Genomic DNA, 23,067 nt, shown 5'->3' on the forward strand with positions numbered 1-23,067 from the left:
AGGAGTTTGATTTTTATACGCCCATTAAAAGTTCAATCCAAAACTGTGATTTTGTCTTTGGACTTAAATGATAAATAAATATTGTATATATAAATAAATAATATCTTTGGAACAATGTAGTTTAAACAACACCAATTCATTTTCGTTTAATGTCAGCAATCTTTTTTCTTTTTTCGTGAGTGCGTATCAGTCTTTCTAATAAGGCATATACTTTCATCATTCCAAGCACACTTGTATTTGCTGATGGCAATACGACGCACGGAGTCACATGGACACACCAGAGATGGGAGCTGGCTGGCGTAAAACCTCATGGAAATTTGTGCGAGGAAGGGGGAAGCGTTGTGAGGGTTGTGTAGCAGGCGGTTGAGGAATTGTGTGTGCATTAGAATGATAGAATAGGATTCAATTACGTCCATTAGAGATTGTCAGGACTGAGACTGGCGCATGCCTGTGTGAAAGTGTACCCGATAAGGTTTCCTCTGTCCGGGAAACGTGATGAGAAAGGGCATTAATGGGGGAGGCGGGGGGGTCTTAAGACACAGACAGCCGGGAGACGGACCCCAAAAAAACAACAGGTGTGGAAGCATTAAGTCTCCATATCTGTACATTATTCCATGTGATGTGAATTTTAGTAGCCCAGGAAGTAGACAAAGATCTAACTGTCAGTTATTTTACTTGTGCAGTGCACATCGTTTTCTGTCCACGTCTGACAAACAAAGGGAAGTAGGACAGTCTTCCTGTTTACTTTGTCCTTCTCTGGAACAACAGTCTATTTGTGATTTGTTTTGTGAAATGGTGCCTTTTTTATTTTCAAACAGCAGCACTGTTCGTGAAGGTGCGGTTGCTGATAAAGGCTGACAGGTAACCTGGCGCTGGGTACAAATGCTGATGCAGAGCGGGCTGGACAAACGTGTGCATCCACACCGGCACGGTGGCTTCCTGCCCGCGGAGACGTCAAACACAATGATGTGGGGAGAGTCTGCGTGAGAGCTCACTGCTCGCTACAAGGACCGAACGACACACACACACAAGGACACAGATGATCTCGTACAGCAGCATACACGTAAAAATCCAGGAAGCAGCGAGTTCACCGGCTATCAAATGGCTGACTGAGCCCCAACCTCCGCCAACACAAACGCACTCTAAATGGAATAATAACAGATCAACATGATCCAACTTCAGAGTGCGACCATCCCGTCTTTAGAAAACACCGCTTACCCTCGCAGTATTCATCCAACTCTATTGCCTCATTTCGACTGGTCCATAATTGTGTTACGCACATGTCAGGCCCCCGGAGCCGGGACAATCCCGCAAATCGTTTGAAAGTGCCGCAGATTCATTAATTACAGACGGTGTTAATCTCATTGAGATGGCAGGAGGAGAAGCCTCATAAATCATCCAATTAGGTAATTGAGTGCTGCTTGGATTAGAGGGAATGAAAGGACGCGTCCCGCTGAGATTGAGGACTGGTTTCACTGGAAGAATACGTACATGGTCGACTACAGATTACAAGTGTGTGCTGGAGCTGATCCTATCTATCCAAACCTCAACGTTCATGTGTAAGCTTTCTCTAATTGCTCATTGCTCTAATCCTGAAGGCAAGGTTTGAACCTTCGCTAAAACCCGCCACTTCGACTCTGTCAATCTGTCAAAGTAGAGCCCAAACTTTCATTAACCGCCCTCCCTATAATAATAATAATAATAATAATAGTTTTATTATTTTGAAAAGAAGCTAAAGCTTACAGAGCAGAGCCAAAATGAAGCATATCTTCACTTTGTGATTGAGATAATGAAACCAAGGAGCCCTCGTTGTTCCTGTTAAGCCTTGTAGATCTTTATTCACCGTTAAAGTCACTTAAAACTTGAGTAATAGGTTTACCTTTAGTAACTAGGGAAGCATAGAGGATGTAATGTTAGTTAATTTATATCCCATATAAATATAAATGATAACTGATTTCATTCACATCACAAATCCCCCTCAGCAGACTTTACAATCTGTAAAGCGTTCCGTATTCTATCCTTACATCCCGACACCACAATGTTTAACTATTACAAGCGCGAGATGAGAATGAGAATAAATAATAATGTGACACTATAGCTATGTTGACCATTTAACATTGGCCATAACAAAGGGTAAAAAAGTTCTACTTAAGTCAAAATTGAGGTCTGCATGTTTAATGATATTCGTGCCGGATAAAGTGTCGTGCAGAATAACAATAATGTGATGAAAACATGATATAACCAGAATGAAGGGAAGGGAACAACCAAACCTATTGACCAGGGGCTGCACTTGGGGAGAGGAGAGGCAGCTTCTGCACATTGCAGCTAATTGCTAAAGTGTTTAAGTTGCAGACTCCCTTTTCTATTTAATTTTAAGTAAACTGCGTTCCCTAGGGCTCTGTGCCATTTAAAGAGTGGATCACATAATCCCCCTAAGTGCTGAATTGAAAAAGGCACTATGCATAAATGAATGAACAAATCAACAAACATAAAGCCAAACTCTTACTGATTCACTCCTTTCAAGTAATTAGTAGAAGTACATTATCTAAACTGGTTCAACAACAAATGTATAAAGCAGGAAAAGGCAAAGCAAAACTTTGCAAAACCATCGGCATCAAGTAAAAAGTTTGAGAGCGTCAATCATAGTCAAAGAGTATAATGTGTATATCTGCTGTGTGTATGTGTCTATTGAACAGTCTGCCTGCCTGCAGAGCAGCCCAGATTATGCATGCATCAGGCTGCTTATCAGCTGACCTTTAAATTGGAGCCGCAAAGCGAACGCAGGCCCAAGGGCTAACGCTCCCTCCTGATTGGCTGCTCCGCCTCAGACCTGCTGACAATAGAAATTAACAGAGCCAAGTGGGCATATCCGCAGGCACAAGAGGCGTAGGGGTGAAGAGAGATGGGGACTGCATTAATATAGAAATGTATTTTTGCAATTTTTGTCTCTTCTTAAGCTTGGGGAGAGAGGGAAAAAGTCATTATGTGCTGTGAAGCATGCTAACGGTGGAGCAGGTAAGAACAGACAAGCCCGGTATTACCTGGATTTCATCTCACGCTCACTCATGATATCTTTGCTTTCTATCTCTCTCCTCTCTGGCAGTTCCCCCCCCCAACTCTTTCTGTATTTTAATGGCAGCGAGGCCTTGACAGGCTGTGATTGCTTGATAGATAGACAGATAGATATCTCTCGTTGGAGAAGGGTACATGGAAGAAGGGAACAGGGGGCTGAGGATGAGGTGTGTGTTCTGTCGTCCACGGGGACAAGGAGCTCTGTGTGTCTGTGGAGGATGATGGATTACAAAGGGGCCTCTGGCTTGTGTGCGTGTGTGTGTGTCTGTATGTGGGATGTGGGCATGGGCCCCTTTATAGCTTGGCTATGTACACAATGAAAGTATGGCAGTGAATTAATTTCGGCTGCTGGAAAAGGTCATTAAGTAAAACTAATATTTGTGGGAGGGAATCCCCAGGAATTAACTTCAATACCATACACACGACAGCGCAGTGTTCTGGCAGTAAACTGGAGCATTACAATGCATTGTGGACGAGAGCACACTGGCGTACGCGTGGCCTTCTGTCGGAGAAAAGAGAGCTGAAAAAAAAATAAATATATATATATATATATATTTTGGATTAGACATGCCTGTGTGTTTGTGATTTCACATGTATATTATATACATCGACAACTGAGGAAATGTCCTTGGCCACTCTTTGCTCGACCGTCCTTCTGTCAGGGAGGTCGTAGGGGGGTCACGAGGTCAGCCAGCTCTTCCTGTTTAACTCCACGCCGACAATCATCTCGGGGCTGTTACTGATCCGCTGCATTCATAGAGACGCCCCAACTCCGAACTGTGTGCTCGTGTATGTGTGTGTGTGTGCCATGTGTGTGATGTGATACACTGATAAAGTAAGCCCCCGGGGGGGGAGACAGAGTGGCCAGCCACGGCACCGCATCCGTCACTGAGACAAAAACCACACCGGTCGACGGCAGCAGAAGACAGAGAGCTTGCATGAGGGGGGAGACCTTATCATAGCTGGACACATTCCACGAAGCACAAAGACAAAAGAGGCCAGGTGAACCAGATCACTGCAGCGTGTGTGAGCAATATGTGTGTGTGTGTGTGTGTGTGTGTGAGTGTGTGTTTTAGGGAGAGAGAGAGAGAGAGAGAGTTTGTCAGTGATGAATTTGAGTTTAACGACCTGCACCTTATAGATAAGCGAAGAAATTCATCGGTACAACAGCAACAATGCAACAATGCAAGCTAGAAATAAATACCTAAAGAGCCCTCCAGGCAAACTTCAGCTTCCTTTAGACACAATCTAGAATGATGTAGAGGCTGAAGATGACAGGACAAAGCACTACTTTATTTACTCTTTGTCTCTTGGGGCTTTATTTGTGTTGTTAGTGAGAATCAGTGAGGCTGAATGAACAAACATGTGAAGTCATAGTCATTCATCAGTGAGCTGTACTGGTCCTTTGGTGGCGTGTACTTGTCTACTAATCTGGTGCAACCAGTTGAAATATTTTGCAATTAAAGCCAAAAATGTTTTACTCTGGTCTTAAATTGTGTAACATTTATCATTTCTTAATAATTTCTTCACTCAGGCATACCTACAAATGACGTTTTTTTTTTGAGAAAGAAGTAGCTCAAAGAAAAATAATATTGACCAATGTAAAAATTGGTTTACCTCACTGTATAAGCATCAAGTTTAATTTCAAGCAGAAAACCCAGAATTTCTCTGGTGCATGAAGACATCTGCACCCATTCCAATCTATTCAAGACGGTAGAATATGAGCTGCGTAGTTTACTCTGCTGCATCACATAACTCGACAAACCCCCTCCCTCAGATGATGTACAGTAGATGAGCTCCTATTCTTTTGAGCTCAGAGGAGGAATTTGCTGGATGAGGGATCTCTCCTTCTTAAAGGACGTGGTTGCATTTCATTAGGGATAAGATTCATCACAGCAAGCAAACAAGAGAGCTGTCATCGCATTCAAAGGAATTCCTACACCATCCTCAACAACGTCTCTCTCACACACACACACACACACACACACACACACACACACACACACACACACACACACACACACACACACACACACACACACAAACAAACACAGCAGATGTTCAAAAGGCACAAAGCAAACAGAAGCTGAGAGCGCTGATTCAGGACACTAAGGGGCATGTCAAGGATGGCGATACTGTGTGATTGCTCATTATTGCGCGCTTCAAAATGACGCATTACTGTGTCAGCGGTAAGAAATCGCAGCAGGCACAACATTTATTTCTGGTTGAACAATGGAGCTGTTCGTTCTCCAGACGCCGCGGCATGTGGGGCCCGGGTGTGCTTCGCCCCGGTCAGAGGTCCGGCGCTCTGTCTGTGAGTGAGAGGACACCCGAGGGTCCATTTTGGAGATGGCTGTAAAGCTCCAGCTCTGACCCTGGGAAATGGCTCAGATAAGGCCTGTATGTAGGCCAATTTGACAGGTCACGACCCTGTCTCAGAGCGAGAGCGACACAGCGGGAGTGTGTGAACACAGCCGGCGGGGGGGGTGGGGGGAACTGTCCCATGATGAGATACTGGTGATATCCAAGTGCATCCCCCAACGCGGCAGCAGTGGCTGTCAGTCTATTGATTCACAGCTCCAAGAACCGAGGAGACGGGGACAAAGTCGGGTTTTGTTGCTGTATGTCAGTATAGCACGCGGCTAGCAGAGCATTATGTGCCCGAGGACGGCAGGCCTGAAGAACAGCGGACAGAGAGACACGGAGACAGCAAGCCGGGGACCTCGTCCACACCAAATTCAACAGCTGCATTGGGAGCTCAAAAGATCTATTCACCACAGATACACAAAAGTGTAGACACACACACACACACACACACACACACACACACACACTTGGCACGCACTGGACAGTGGCCTGTTTGTGACTCGAGGGAGATAAGAGGGATGCCATGCAAGTTGTGCGAGTTAGAGTGTGGGAGAGCCGAGGGGAGATGTTACCACACATTACTAGACAGCCTGTGTCTTCTAGTGCCTCGGACACAATGATGGCGTCTGTCTGCTGGCAGCGGCACGCCAGCTCTGGTCGAGGCGGCCGACTGAGCGTGGGATGGAGCTGGAGGTGTATGCGAGCGATAGAAGGTAATAGATGGGACTTCAATGAGCGCTTTGATGTTGATATAAACAAGCCACATTAACACAGAAGAGAGACGGAGACAAAGGCACAGAGGGAGAGAAAGCGTGTGAGAGAACCACAACCCTGGAATATTTCTGCATTAGAGAGAAAGAACACAGCGTTCTGAATCACAGAGAGTGTGGAACCCGCCCGCACCCCCCTGCCAAAAAAAAGCGTACATTCCCTATATTTGAAGTCGTACCTCTGTGTGTTAGCAAAGAGTGGGCGGTGCAGAGCATGATTTGACAGCTTATTTTGCAGTAAAGCCCCTGATGGAAAAAGAAGAGCTGAAGAACACTGTAAATATCGTATCCATTTGTTTGTCTATCTATGAACTTATACATATGAACTTTTAGTGCACATTATTTTATACTTTCATGTGGTCAAACATTGTGCCTTAATCCCGACCAAACTTGGAACCTCTAATAGATGCTCTAATAGCGCTTCAGCCGATTGGGTCCCGGTTCTTTGGCAGCTGTACGAATCCGTCTCGCGCCCCAAACTGGTCTCTCCAAGAGAGGTCAGCAGCAGGGACGTCTGCCAGGTGAGAGGCTGACTCGGGGTTTAATCAATGCCTGCCAGAGTCGGTGGTGGAGGGAGGGAGGGGAGGAGGGGGGGGCGGACAAGCGGACGGGGGGGAGACAGGCCGCCACTGTAACTACCCGCCAGAGATAAAACTATTCCTGGTGGGGTTCGCCGGCCGACCGCTGAGCCTGCGCTGTGACGGAGGAACTCACGCTTCACAGCGGTTTAGGGGATTGATTTGACAGCTAATTTACAGAGGAGATTTGCATACGGACATGCACTAATAAGGCAGGCTTTCCTTTTCCGTCCTTTGTCTTTCACCGCTACATCCATCCGCGCGCGCCTTCCTGGTTTGTTTTTCAGACCTCAGCAAATAGTAAGCAATAATATAAGCAAATGAAACAGACAGATTCAAATTGGATATTGACTAACATACTAAAGCCTCGTGTTTTCTCCCGTTAAAGCCTGCGTTTAAATGATTGATCGGCCGTGTCGCTCTCCGCGTCCTTCCGGCTGTGTGTTGAGTTGTGTTTGTGACCGGTTGTGCCTCCAAGACTCCATTGGGCTCAATTCATGTCACAGCATGCTAAGTGCTTTGACACAGCCCCACAAAGAGCCTGCCGATCTGATGCCAATCTCCCCAGGTCTTGGTGTCACCCAGGTGGAGGCTTTCAGAGGAAGGAAGGACAAAGTCTCCTCCTCGACATCGCCGGCACAATGCAGCCTGACTGACAGCAGAAAGGACAAAATGGAGCTCCTCTGTCAAGTGGATGTTAAAGTGGTGGGAGGCAAAGAGCGGAAAAAGGATTTCAGGAGAAGGTGCCCGCGCTGGATTTACAGAGACAATAAGGCTGCTTTTCTGCCTGGAAGTCACAAGATTCACATGAATACTTACCGCTGCCTGTCACACGCTCGTAGATGTTTGCTGTCCGTCACCCGGCTGACGGAGTAGCCGTGCTGGCACCAAAAAATGATTCATAACGCACTCGACGGCTGCGAGCCTCGACTCGCCGACAACACACAGTCGAGTTGGAACTTACTGTTCTTGTTCTTGAACATGCTGAAAACGCGGAGGATTTGTCTGAAGTAGGGCACCAGAGCCTCTCCCACTTGGTCCCCCGACTTCACCAGATGCTGCAGGACTTTCATGGTGGTGCACATCACATCGTGGTTCCTCGTGTTCAAGGCGTCTGGAGGGCAGGACAAAAGGCAAACGGGGGGGGGGGGGGGTTAGAAGGTTCGACTGCCGGCCTCGTTTTTAGATGTGATTTGCAGCTTGTTTGCAGGTGGAGTGATTCTGACAACCGCAATTATATGGTACATGAGACGAATTACATATAAATCTTAACTCCCACAGACATATCCTTCGCCTTGAAAGAATTTCCCTTACAGCTCGGGCCTTGATTTAGACTGGCTGGTCTGCAATCAGTGATTTCAAATGCACCAGGGAGGCCGCAGTAAGTGAGAGCCAATCACTGGGCTATTTGGCCTACAGCTGCACTTAACTCCATCTCGCACTGATAGAGAGAACAAAGGGAATGATGGCGGTAGGGATGGAGGGCTGCAGAGATCAAGAGAGACATATTCAGAAATAGAAAGAGGGAAGGGGAAGGGGGGGGGGGGGACAACAAAAGACAAAATGTCATATTGAGAGAGACGAAGAGATGAGACAGTCGGATGTCAAAGGGGGAGAAAATGACCGTGATTAGCAACTAAGACGGACATATTTTTCGAGTTCTTCGTACTCGTGCATGTTTAAGTTTTGTTACTCCCTCAGCAGACTGTCAGCAAACTCCCAGTTAGAAAACGGGCCTGAGCGATTTATCACTATGAAACCTTTGACTGTCAACTGATACCTACTTTCACAAAAAGAGGGTGGTGATGGCATCACAGCAATAATTACAGAAAGACCGGAAAAGAGAGTGCGAGCAGAAGCACTGGCAGCTTGTGTGACAGAATGTGAGAAAGAAAATAAGTAGAGGGTACATGCCGGAAACCTGAAAGATTTTAATCTGACAAAAAGAACACAACATAATGGAGGTATTTCAAGCATTTGATCAGATTTGTGCCCCAGATACAGTACCAGTCAAACGTTTGGACACATTTTCATCATTGAATTGAAGGAGAAAATGTGACTTTTGTGACCAACCTTTGACCGGTATTGTACATGGCAACTATTTATACAATTTAGTGAAACCTGAAGCACGGAAAGAGTGCCGACATTGAAACGTGTTGACTCTTCAGTCGTGTTGATGACAACAACGCCTGTTGCCACAGGTGCAATAACGCAATAATCATGTCACTGTGGATCCGCCTCTTCAACTTTTGTCCCAAACACCGTACTGAAATCTACAGAGATATATTGTGCGATCACTCAGAGAGCAGGACAATAACTGTTAGCCGCCGTGTTAAAAACGGCTGGCATGCAAACACAAAGCCGTCATAAGCACACAGTCACCCATAACACTCGGGCATGCACAAACACTCAAACACATCCAAAGCGATGACACAAAATATCAGCCTCAGTCATGCGCACAGGTGGTCGTGAACAGGCTAGTGGCCAAATGTGAAATGAAGTTACACAATGTGGAAGTCATGCAAACGACAAGTGGCTCACGGTGTTGAAGGGATTCATCACATTACCATGATACATTTTTGTCTGTGCAAGTATGTGGGAAAATGACTGGTTGTACCAGCTCCATTGTTTTGTCTATTTGAGAGGGTCTGTGTGTGTGTGTGTGTGTGTGATGTCTATGCATTGGACCAGCGGCAGTGGAGACGCTGCATTGTGCTCCGTGCCGTCTCTCCATCTCTGCCTCAGCGTCTCCCCAGATAGACGAGCGCGCATATATGTGCCATCACCGAGATAAGGTGGAATGTGGAATGACAGGAATTTCAAACCTACATAACAAACAATGAAATTCTAATTACCAGCCACCGCAAACAATTTCCCCTACTGTGACATTTGGACCGCGGGACTGTTCAATTATTCATTGCCACTCTCGTCTTGCTGCAAAAAAAAAAAAAAGGAGAAAGGGAAAAAAATTAAACGAGGCAGCCGAGGGCCTGATATATTAATGGTGGTATAAAACCTGTGTTAGGACAAATCTGAATAAAGTAATAATCTATTCATGCATGGACCTGTTTCATATTCAGTGTAGAAAGAAAACAGAGGTGACCTTGTATCCTGTTTTCTTGTGAAATGTCAGCGGTAGGGTGACACTTTTGAGAGTTTAGCGGCGAATTGTTCTCACTCGTGGAATAAATCTACTTTTCAGATCAGAAGATGTTCCCGTGCAGAGGCGGAACTGGGGATCTTCGTATAATGAAAGTCTCATTTGGGCGCAAAGCTGAACAAATGTTATGCCAATCAACTGAGGCTCAATAGAAGCATGGCTCTGAATCCCCCTCCCTGTTTAAGGAAGCCAGAAAAAAAATATAAAACCACAGCATTTGAGTTACAAGTAGCCTTTCTTCTTAAGTCACCGGGGTGCTGTTTAGCTGAGCAAGATCTTTTTGCCTTTACCAAAATGTCAGGGTTTTTCAGTTATTATACCACTGGACACCTTAAAAAAAAAAAATTCATAGCTATAAGGTGTCTTTTATTTTCTTGTTATTCCTTCTTTATTCCTATTTTTATGTTTAAGGTAGTTTTTCGTGGTTCGATGGGGTGATGGGAACAGGGTGTACAGAGGGGAAGAGTTCAGTCTTTAAGTCACCGAGGACAGCGCCTTAGAGTGTAATGTCAGCCAGAGCCTCCTTCATTGTGTATTCTCGCTGGGCGACCTGCAGTCATCATCAAAATTCACCGGGGCCTGACGTGACTCAGTCGCTGTGCAGATAAGAGCCTGCCAGCCACATTGAAGATGTATTAACGGTAGAGGAGAGAAATATATATCTTGCCATTTTAGACTGCGGACGGCTTTTTACTTTCTTCCTCGATCCACCGTCCGTCCTTCTTCCCTGCTCCACAGGAAAGTAATTCATCTGCAACAGAGACACGGACTGGAGCTTTGCCTTGTGGACGGAGGAACAGGCCTGATTTATAATGAACGAAGAAGTTAATAAGGAGCAGGCGGTTTAGAATGCCATCGTCAGTGCAAAGTGCGTGTTTTCATGAGGAGCATAACCATCACCTTTGGTCTGGCCTCCAAGGGACAAATGACCGAAACTGCTGAAGGGTTTGAATTTTTAAACCACTGTCTTTGCGAGTGGCCCGGTGGCTCTGGGCATAATGATAAGTTGTGTATAGTATAACTCTTCTTGAACACATATTTTAACTGTGAAAGGAGGCTGGCAAATCATGGATCTGTGAAAATGTGGTGTAAAAACAATCTAATCCAAATTAATTTAATAAGTTAACTTAACTAAAACTTTACTTTTTCTAATATTTACAGTACATATTAGAATATCAGACAAAAACACAGTAGAAGTCATGCCAACACAAAACAAGATACGTCACACTGTAAGATTTGTAATGTGGTGACAGACTTTGAGCCGGGGTCAGGCAGTCACTGTGTCTCCACCCCCCCCCCCCGCACCTCCACCGACGTCCAACACAGATACACAAACAAAGAAGACACACACTCTGACATACACGTACACACCACCCCAACTTCCCGAGACATGAACACTACCCCGGGCTCACTGGGCGCCACTTAAAGGCCCCCACGATGAAACCGACACTCCACTCGACAACGGCGCCAAACAAAAGACATTGTGTGTGTGTGTGTGTGTGTGTGTGTGTGTGTGTGTGTGTGTGTGTGTGTGTGTGTGTGTGTGTGTGTGTGACTGAGCGTATGTGAGACTGTACTTTTGCAAGTGTGCGGAAATCTTTGAACAAAAGCTACACTCTGCACTCCTCTAACTTCTCCGTACCTTTATCCTCCTCCTGTTTGTCACCCAGGAAACCTTTTTTTTCCGTGCACCTCACTGTAAATTCTGACAGTTAGTCATAAACTTTCCCAACCTGAGACCTGACATTCCAGCCCGTCTGCCAACCTGTGAGCGTGTGAGAGTGTGAGCGTGTGAGCGCGTGCACGCCCCAATAACACGTCACCACATAGCAGCGGGCAGATTAGCGGGCATGCTTTTGGAAACAACCTCTTCCGGGCAAAGGAAAAACAAGGACGCTTCGCCCTGAGGACTAATGTAATAATAGGAACCGTATGACTGCAAAACCAAATTAGGACTTGTCACAGGACTGGCCGTGTGGTAATGTTAGAATCTGTTGTAGCGCAAGTGTGTAAGACAGGTGAGTCCTGTTTCCTGGTAAAGCATGTTGTGCTATTTCGGTTGCACTCTACTGCAGCTAAAATTATTGTATATGTTAATACAATTTAGAAATTGCATATTGCATATGTATATTAATTTTGCCTAAACAAATTCCCTTTCCTAAAGAAGAAAGTGTTCTCATTTGTTTTCCAGCAAAATAAATTTTCCTTTTTATAATATCTCATATGAAGTTACATAACATCAGGTTATACATGTTTTTAAGTACATTAAAAACACTATACGCAACTGAAAATGTCCTCTAGAACTTCATCTGAGGTCAGACAACTTTTTTATGTAATGACGATGTCATCAAAGCGGTAAGGCTGTACCATCACTTGGCTGTCAGACAATTATAAAACAGTAAGAACTGTTTAGTTATAGAAAGGTTTGTAAAACTAAAAACTATAAATGGACAGTAGGAACATTCTTCTGGAAATTGAATAGCTCTTGTGTGTTAATTGTGGAGAATCGCTATAATCTTCCTGTGTTGTTTATGTATTTAAGAAATTAAAGTAGTGGCCTAATTTGTTTTTCCTCCTTCCTTTACAGCTATAACCTTAACACTCAGCTATGACCTTAAGAAGTGGCAGGGGGACACAGTGAAGGTGAAATGATATCAACACACACACACACACACACACACACACACACACACACACACACACACACACACACACACACACAGACAGACAGGGTCGCCTGTTTTGTGTGTGTGTGTATGTGTGTGTGAGAGAGGAGACACCCGGCCAGACTCACTCCTGATGGGGATGATGAGCTGCGGGACGACGGGCAGGATCTTGGGGCCTCCGTTGTCCAGCATGTCATGGATTCCCTTGCAGGCGTAGAAGTTGTAGGGAGCCACAGTCTCGCTTAAGCCCTCGAAAAACAGAGGGAGATAGTGGTGGTAGTCCAGCTTCTCAAACTCCACCTGAGAACAAGAAAGCACTATTTACATTACGCACGCTTACTTTAATCCAGAGACACATACAGAGGGAGGAGAGGGGGGGTGGGGGGAGGGGGGGGTTATGTCCTTGGCTCAAGGACATTTGTTGGAACACATGGCAGCTCATCAAGACATAGCAACAGAGGATTAGCTTTTTGTTTACTGCACTGGCCCTCAACGTACCCACTACAGCAGAGATACAGCGGATGAAAATGTTGTGTTCTCCAGGAAATCAGTTACTGCCATTAAGCTTCCTTTAGTGCTTTGCCTCTTCTCTTTGTTTGCCCTTGGCTTAGCATGATATTTCAGGGCCACAGCTCCTCTTGCAGCCATTTATGAACCCTTAGAGTACACACGTACACACACTCGCACAAATACACCCACCCACACAATGGTGGCGGCGACAGCTGTTCGGGGGGGATCATGACACAGCGGCATGTGGCATCTTGTGGGCGGACGTGTTAACACCTGTTTACGCCATTTACAGGACGGACACACAGAGGCGCTAGATTAAGACATTCGTCCAGCTGAGGGCCACCGGCCGGCTTTGATGTCGTTTGGCCGAGTGTGTGGGTGCTGTGTGACACATTAAAGGGAAGTCAGTCCCGTGTGTGTGAAGCCATCAAAGGAGGAGCCACTCAGGCTCACCGGGTTGCAAGGAACAGCTGACCCGAAGCAGGCGGCCCTTGAGCCTTTTGGCTGTTCTGAAAATCATATAAAAGGTTGCATGTAGCCGAGGCTCATGCAATATCTGTTTGTAGTAGACGTGGCCGCAGCGTGCTGATTTCTAACAGCGGTTTCATCTGCAGTACTGCGTCCCAATGGCACAATTGTTGAGATAGGGGTTAGAGGTCGAATGGGCGATTCTGTTTTTCATGTAATGAAAGGTAATCCCTTTGGTGAGGGGGCAAATAGCCCCCCGGCAGCCAGCAGCCCTTGACGACAGCTGAAGCCATAAGGAGACGGTCTGATGTCCACACACACACACACACACACACACACACACACACACACACACACACACACACACACACACACACACACACACACACACACACACACACACACACACACACACACACACACACACACACACACACACACACACACACACACACACACACAGGCATCCTGCTGGGTCACACTGGTCTTTGCTGAAATGTCACCCTGGCAATGGCGCTTGGTGCTTTTAAGTCCCCGGCCCTCGCCAGGCCGTGGGTCAGAGCAGAGACTTCAAAGCAGCCCTCCGCACCGTGGACCCCCCCCCCCCCGGCCCCTTCCTGTGTAAACGCAGGAGGAAAAATATGGAGAGATGGAGAGATGACAAGATGGCGACGGGGCTGATTGCTTTGAGGCAATTTGCCGGCCAACCTTGACCTTTTCCCTGCGTTTGCTCAAGATCATCGTTGTGAGTCAGAGCGGACTGGAGACTGGAACAAAAGCAAACATGAGCCCAGTGAGAAGGGGAGCGCAGGGACTGGGGGGGGGGGGCTGCAGCGGGGGGAAGAGAGGGGAGATGACACTAACGCGCAGCTTAGCTGGCACGCCGATGGCAAAGACACACAGGGACGGATCGTACCACAGTGTTAGATGTCTTTCATCCACATTATAAACAACACTGGCCCATGTGATTACACTTTGGGAAAGGGGAATGCATTCAATTAACTGAATTCCGTAATTGATAAGATGATTAAAATAGTTCAAATGAAGAATGCAATTGAGTTAAAGTTGAAAGGAACTTAAGACAGAAAAGTAATGTCACTAAACGTAATTTAACTTCACAGTGAAGTTTTCCGGTGTGCTATACTGCCAGATATGGAGACAGACAAACATTTCATTATATTACGCAGATGTACAGGAGTTCAAATAGCTTTTTAATGGTTTTGTGTAAAGATACACTTATAGAAACTATGCCTAAGCTAACTCCAAACAGTAGAGTCAGTAATAGTCTTATTTAACACAACCAGGTCTCACCTGATGCGAGACCTGATCAGGTCTCACATTTAGGCACAGACACGATCTCACCTACCCTGTTGTGAACCTGAGATGTTGTGTGAGTAATTACCTGCGAGCATTAACGTGGTGTTGTTGTGAAGATGCCTCTGAACTTAATCCAAATCCCATAAACAAGCACTTAGGGACTGACTGAAGATTCCAGTTAGCACTGAAGGAGTGGAGACAATCAGCAAACACCTTCACCTATTCACGTTCTTACCCACACACACACATTCCCGGGGAATCTTAATCAGCGCCTGCACTCAGCGGTAACTCTTGCATCCGTTATCGATTGTCCGCCCAGCTTTGTTTGTCTTTGGGGGCCTGTGAGAATCCCCCTGGCGTCCGGGGAGTCAATGTGAGTGGGGCAAAGAAAGACTCGCCCAAGTAGCAGCAATTAGCCTCGGGACACAAACCTGCGTGTCTCCTCTGGGCAGCGCCGCGGCAACAGCGGAGACCCCTAGCAACGGCCTGCTCGTTAAACGACATCATCGGAGGCACAGGAGGAACGAAAACAGCAGGTAGCCAATTTAGATACACAATAGCTGGCCACCATTGGTGCGTGTGGGTGGAGGGATGTGTGATACGCGTGTGTGTCTTGTCTTGAACGCTTAAATGCGAGTCTACTTATACCCTATATAACTATGCTAGTTTGCCTGCTCGGTGTGAGTCAGTCACTGTAAACATCCCACATACGTTTGCTGTGGACTATATCTAATTGTCACAACTAGTTATTCCTCTCCCATCACACAAAACTAAATCTTCACCGCTCAATCAGTTGGTCGTAGCAACGGGAAGTGGGATATCTTTGGTTTAGAGGTGTGTATTTATATAAAATACTTGTTTACGTGTTTACATTTCTAAAAGGCGATGGTGCTATTTTAATTGATGATGCTATTATGACTCGGATTTAGCTTCGCGTTCGCAGGTTTCTGTATTTAGATGAACTGGCAGATGAGCTGCCGTCAGTTATTCCAGCCTTGTGAGAAGAGGCTTCCTATTGGTGCCACTCGCACCATGAGTCACTCTGTCACTATGCCCAAACACACTTTCGTTCTGCTGAAAATGCATCATAGAAGGCCAAAAAAGGAACGCAGGAGTCACGTGTAGACAATGGAGCATGCGTTTTCAGAGATTTTCCAACTCATTAAAAGGGCTGCATGCTACTGGCAGGCATGAACCAGCAGGACGTATAAAATAACAAAACATCAGTCACCAGTGTGACCGTCATTTTATGACAAAACCAGCCACGCTGCTGCTTGGAGAAATCATGTCAGTTTCTAAATCACAGTCAGCGTATTCCAGATCTGTGCAAGTTCTGTCCTAAAATAAGAAATAAGTGAAACCACACCGGGATTTGTCTGTTTCTGACATCCAGGTTGGCTTTATATTGCAGTTGAGAATCAATAACAGCGTGCCGGGATGTAAGAGCGGCCCTCGCTTGAATATTGATGCCACATTATGCCGTATTGAAATAATAATTTAGGGTGGAACAATAAGAAATGATAATCCACAATGTATGTTTTAATTTTACGGCTCTAGGGGCCGGTGGTGTTAGATTAAGGTAAAGGAAGCACACCATGACCCGATTCAATAAGTGGCAGCTTAAATCACCGTGAACGAGACACCAACTTTGCGGATACCAATGTCCCGCTTATTAATCTCTCACATGAATAGTTTCCGCTCCATTAAATGTATCTTCAGGCTGCACAAACCGTCCATGAGGCCTGCCTACAGTCTCCAATATGTGCAGCTGGAGACATCACAGTTTGTACCCCGAATCAACTGGGAATCAGGAATGATATTGAGCTCCAGATTTGAGTCATATTGTGAAGATGATTTGGTTTTCTAAAGCAAGTTTTGTCAAAATGTTGCTGTCCTGATGTTAAGAAACTGATGGGTCGGTGGAATGGTTGAAACCTTCAGTGAGGGATGTGTGAGCGTCGCCGTATCTTCAACGAGGCCAACCTCACTACAGGTTGCTGCTAATTGATGAGGTGTGTCAGATTATTACTTTCAATAAAAAGGAACAACAATCGACTGATAAATACCTTTTTTTTTTACCAAGATGACAATGTGTCTTTTAAACATCAAATCGAGTGTCATACAAATTGATTCAGGTTGATGTGAGGTTTCGCTGCAGAAACAAATGCTGTTGTTGTTGACATCTCCCCAACTAAATAAGGAAAATAGCAGAAAAACAAGGACTTTGTTGTGTTATACTTGACAAACAAGGATGTACATTTTGCTTTTCCTTTCCAATCTAAACCAACAAGAAAAATGCAAGAAAAAAAATAGTTTGCAGAGATGCTACACCTCCTGCACACAGATTCAAATTTCACTTATACAGATGCTTCTACAGTACGACCTCACATACATTTTCCGAAATCACGGCGGACACTGATTCTTTTTTCATCTCAATCCAACTATACCACAGGTGCAAAGCACCCCCCCGGCCACAACATTTCAAAAAATCTTTGACCATTCTGAGAGCACTCACTGTGGAAACAATAAAGGAAAAGAAAAAAATAAAAGGAGAGGAAAAAGGAGCAAAAGAACAGACTATGTTGACTTTTGTGGAGGTCACAATAAGAGGGAGCAGGACTGGAATAGGCAAGCGATAAGTGAAGGGAAGAGGAGTGAGTCACTCTCGCTATCTTCCCCGACAGCTGTTTCCATCTAACAGGCATGCAAATATGCTCAATTCAGAGCAATAGTAGTAGAGCGCAATGTGTCAATTGAAATGATAGCCAACACAAGCTGGATTAGACCATTTTGGGGCTTCAAAGGCAGTTCAGCACCAGGACACAGAGAGTTATACATTTTATGTGAGCCTACCGCACACACACACACACACACACAAACACAACACAGAGATAAAAAGAGTATTACTCACAGTCGAGCCAGCGGTCTCAAATGGTTTATTGAGGGTTTAAAGCAGGGGGGTGTTATTAGAGTAACAAACATTAGCCAGAGTAATTGAAACAGTGACTCTGCAGAGTTCATGTTGCGATTGTGCTTCTGTTAACTAACGCTGTTGTCGAAGATGAAGGAAAAACCCTGGAAGACGATTCGGCTGAAAATGAGAATTTCACACCGGGGGGGGGATTTCTTTTTGTTATACATTATCATTGGAAACGATCAGCCTGGGGTTCGCCCCACAGCTGACATTTATGTCCGGGGCATGTAGGCAGGGAGGTCTTCCCAGAGGACTGGGATATGTGGGATATGTGGGATATGTTTTAAATGTGTGCAGACATTTTACTTAAACGCATAAACTATGAGTCAAATCACTGAATGCATATTTGAAGAGGTTGCATCTCCAAGGAATGAGACGCGAAAGAGGAGGGACGAGTAAATCATGCCTACATGTGTGTTGACTCAGCAGGGATAACATCAAATGAGTGTTGACCCACAGGAGAATAAATAATTAAAAGCAGTGCAGAATGCCTGAGAGCTTTACTACTTTTCAATTTCTTTTTGAATTTTCGCCTGCGGATGAAAATGAAGTGTTTGATGTTCAGACATCTCTGAGGGAGGAACACACGTGTTAACACCATTGTTGAAAACAAACGTCCTTGGAGCGGAAGAGTCTCTCAAGAGACTGGAATCTGCTGCTGTTTTAAGGTTGAACCCGCTAAATAAAGCTCAGCTCAGGACTCACAGACTCTGTCATTGTGACGGAAGTGCTAAATGATGAGTCAAGGGGCTTCATAGTTCTCTGCAGCTCAATGCAATGCGTTGGCCTGCGTTGGTGTGACCCTGTGACATATAAGCTTTTTCCAATGACCCAGTAATGGCCACAGCTCGGCAGCTATCGGTGTGATTGTGTTCAGGAGCCACGGCCCCGTGCTCTTAGCTCCCGGTGATTACAGCTCAGCAGCCGAGCTTGACAACACACAGGCAGAGTGTAATCAAGTCAGAGGGAGGGGAGGTGTAATCAGCATTTCCCCTCCAATCAGCCCCAAAATCACTGTCTCTAATCCGCAGCCAGCCATTGATGGGTTTGATTGATAGGACGGATTTGCTATCTGGCTGTGGGGGTCCGCAGGGAGCAGAACAACAAGCAAGAGCAAGAGACGCAGTCAGCTTATCAGCTATCGCTACATTTGTTACCGCTCCCCTCGTTGAGCGAGCCGGGGTTTTTTTTCCCTCACGGGCTGCAACTGGCAGCGCTCCTCTCATTTATCATACGGAAGAATTAAATGTGGACACTTCAAAGTACTTCCACACACAAGGGTCCCCGGAGGGGCGTGTGCTTTCTCCCTGTTTAAAATGGAAAGGGCCAATCCATCACGGCTTGTTTGTGACAGAAAACACAGAGAGTGTTTGTGTGTTTGAGCGAGCCAAGCACACGTGTGTCTTTTCATCCATTAATTACTCAAACATGTGCATCTGCATGTGTATGATTTGTATTTGTCAGACGCAGACTGGACATAAGGGGGGGGGGAAGGAATGAGGATTTTTCGGTAGGAAATTCTATGACTTTAATATCGGCCGGGTGCACATTTTTGATAAATGGCGCTCCTCCGCCTAACACTGCAGTAAAACATCCTCCAAAATGTTCAGACAAATACGCTCATTTTTAATGAGCGTGTGATGAATTAGCTCCACTGATTTTGTGCAGGGAGCCAAAACAATAGGGACCAAGACAAATGCTCGGTCTGTTGAAGATGAAAGCCGTCTCTCGCAGGCTGGGAGACACTCGGTGCGAGCGATTGACAAAGCGCGATCGACGACCTCAAGAAAATAAGGACGTCGTATAATTTAGCAGATGGAGACACTATTCGATCATTGTTCGATCGAACATGTAAAAAATAACGATGCGGCAATTTATTTCAATGTGACCTTGTCCCTCCCTTTTCCCAGTTGAATATCTGCCCTTTAAAATGATGCAGAGGAACCAACAGAAAATATGTACATTTCCATGACAGCTGGGCAAACAGCATCTGCACGAGGTGAATTAAAAAACGGCTCTAGGTGATACTGTTTGTTCAACAAATTACCGCTCGCATTACACGCTGCCTGCCTTAATTAAAGCTGCAAAATTACCGATCAACCGAGGGTGGCCATGGTAGAATTCAAGTGGCAGTCTCCATGACCATCCATAAATACATCAGAGCGAGAGCAGTTCGGCGTTATGAATTCAACAAGTGAAGCAGAGTTTGAGCTGGTGTGTCAAGTGTGCTGAGCCAGTAATGCCCACCCTGAGCTGGGAGGAAGCACCGAGAATCTGCAGCATCAGCAGCAGCAGGCTGTGTGCTTTTAGGGCCGAGCAGCAGCAGCAGCGACAGAGACAGTGTCTGTCAAGGCTCTGTCCGTCTCCTAATAGGATCTTCTTGTTGTTGCCAGCGGATGACTCTCATCCTGTGTTCTGGACAACAGATCAAAGAAGGAACGGACGACCACAGAGCTACCAGGGCTGCACGCATGGAGAAGACATAGGCAGGGAGGGGAGTGGGAAGGGTAAGTAGAGGGTGAAATAAGAAAGCCATGCAAACAAAACCACGTAAGAAAGAAAGCAGGAGAGAAGTGAAAAGGATAAAACGAAACCAGCCCGTCCTTTTCAGTAAGCATTGTGTCCCCTTTTTCACCCTCCATCTATTAAAGTGAGTGAAGTAAAAACGAATGGAACGAATACGTGTCCATTCCCCTCATAAGCTGGGACCAGTCCGTAAAGCAACGGGCACACGTTAGAACGCTCCGCTAAGGGTCAGCAGTGATACGAGGGCGAGGGTCTTTGTCAGGTGAGGTGCAATCATCCTTTTGAGTTGTGAGTGGCAGCCAGCTGTGCAGCTGATGGTCCAGAGATAAGAAAATGGTTTGGCTGAACATTTCTGGAGGCAAACACACGCGCACGCAGAGCTCCATCATCCACCTGCAGGGAGAAAGATGCCTTTCCCCAGCGTTGACGACAGCATTTTCAGTCTCCTGGTTCACCACATTCACTCCTGAATCTGAAGGAAAGGATTGTTACAGAGGAACTGACTAATGCGCTCTACACGCTTGGCCTCGTGAGTGGGATGAAAGCTGCTCGTGAAATGTCACAGAAAATGCTGCCACGGCACTGAGCACACACACACACACACACACACACACACACACACGTAACTGCTGCTAGTACTACAAGTACTGCAAGATCAATATTTTAGTACAGCATCACCGTGATCTTCAGATTATCAGATGACTAAACGAATGCCAAGCAACACACGCTGAAATGACAACTGCTGAAGGACGACATTTATCAGAGTCTATGTATGTAGAGTTATTGTAAGGAAGTGAAAACCAAATGCAGAAACAGAATGCAGTTTCTTAGCCTACTTTTTGGATCAGTGATATTAAATATCTGAACGTTCCCTAGAAAAAATAAATGCCATCCAAATGAAGCTTAAGACACAATTCTGGTTCTGGCTGCAGTAGGTTTGAGATCAGTGACTCGAGTGGGTGTTTTAGAACTGAGCGTTACTAAGTGATATAATTATGGCAGCTGGAGAGAATTTATTAAAAGCAAAGTTATACCACAGTACTTAAGGTGGAGAGCTGTACCCGATCTGCCAAAGACATCCATCAACGGCAGGGAAGCCAAACTGACAAACATAACTTGATCCTGCAAGTCGAGGAAGATCTTCATACATTGTTTTGTTAAATAATCACACTCTAAACAGGGATTTATTACAGCAGCTGCTGGATGACATCACAATGGATGGAGACAATATACAAAGATGGATTTACTAGAAAGAAGGAATACATTTTAATGTTGTTTGCCTAGATAAATAAAAAATAAAAATTGCCTGAGCGCAAAGATGGTGCACACGGATTGTGTACCGCACCACCCCACCCCACCCTGCTGCACCTCAACACACACACACACACACACACACACACACACACACACACACACACACAACTACAAATCTACTTTCCATTTGGGGGAGAGAGTGAGGGAGCAGAAACAGTGCAGTGAAGCAGATGTAATTACAAAAGGCAATACACGCCGTGTGTCTCCAAGTCTCTCTGACCCACATGGAGGAAGTAAGTCAGGGCTTATCAGCATGCCACAGAATGGGGAAATCTTCCAGCGGGGGTGGCAAGTGCCCCCTGCTCTTTTCAGATGTGACACATGGAAGATGATGGTGGCGGTGGCGGCGGCGGTGGTGGAGGTAGTGGTTATGCGCTCTAAGTGAAAAGGAACAACAACACGAGGAAATAGTCCCTTCCTTCATTCATTGTAGCAGGCAATCTCTGGTTTTCCCCGAGAGGAGAGATTTGAGGCAGATAAACAGCGCTAGTCCAGTTGTCATGTCATGCACTGACAGGAATCTTAAGTAGACAATACACGGGGGGCACTACTGTATTTGCCTGGTTGTAGGAAAGCAAAAATGTAGTAAGTTAAATGTTGCTTGCTGTGACTATCGATCACATTGGAAAAACACTTTTAACTGTTTAACATCATCCTCTACAGTTAATCTGCAATGCTGTTAACAGGCCACGTCAACAAGGAGGCACTTGTGCTGCTTTTGCCGGCGTCTGCTGCTTCTGCTGCTGCAGTTATGCTGCTGTCATCGGTGTGAAAGATGTGGGGAGACGCTGTTTTTTAGGAAGTCCTGTGTAGTGATTTGACAGCCATTGTCGAAAGACAAAGTGAACGGGGAGGATGAACATGAGTGTGATTCTGACAGGTTCATTGCAAACGCTGCAGGCGCGAGCCGATTGGCCTTTGGGCTGCCTGCTCCGGCCAATATAAACGCACACAAGTATATGCAAAAGATGCACGCGCACTAGATTACATTTCCTGTGGTGTTTCACATCGACAAGTGATTACTGTGGGGATTTAAAAGGAGAGGAAGTAGCATATGAGAAAGGTATGCGTGCAACATTCTCAGGTCCTATCTGACTGAGAATACTGTCCACTCTTTAATACTATCAAACAATCCACCTCTGCTTCCTGACGGCAGCTTCCAGATGCTTGTCTACGGACCGGCCACTAGTCCAGCGAGCCCGACCTAAAATCCCTCACTCAGAATTGTGAGCCATTCAAAGAGGGATACTCGTACTATCACTCTAAGGCGGCGAATCTCAATCTAAAAGCTTCTCCGGTATCAAAACTGAATTTGGTCCGATCAACCTCTTACATCAATACTTAC

The 23,067-nt window shown here is 45.7% G+C and overlaps 1 protein-coding gene across 2 annotated transcripts in view; it reads right to left on the reverse strand.

Moving 5' to 3' along the window:
- pacrg (PARK2 co-regulated) overlaps positions 1–23,067 on the reverse strand; it is a 108,758-nt gene that overhangs the window by 38,428 nt on the left and 47,263 nt on the right. For both annotated transcript variants that reach the window (XM_078090026.1, XM_078090027.1), the window contains exons 3-4: positions 12,742–12,913; positions 7,752–7,901 (exon numbers count right to left, since the gene is read on the reverse strand). In XM_078090026.1, coding sequence (XP_077946152.1) covers positions 7,752–7,901; positions 12,742–12,913 — 322 coding nt within the window. The remainder of the gene's footprint in view (positions 1–7,751; positions 7,902–12,741; positions 12,914–23,067) is intronic.

This window comes from Gasterosteus aculeatus, chromosome 15, assembly GCF_964276395.1.
Source record: "Gasterosteus aculeatus chromosome 15, fGasAcu3.hap1.1, whole genome shotgun sequence".
NCBI classification, from domain to species: Eukaryota; Metazoa; Chordata; class Actinopteri; order Perciformes; family Gasterosteidae; genus Gasterosteus; species Gasterosteus aculeatus.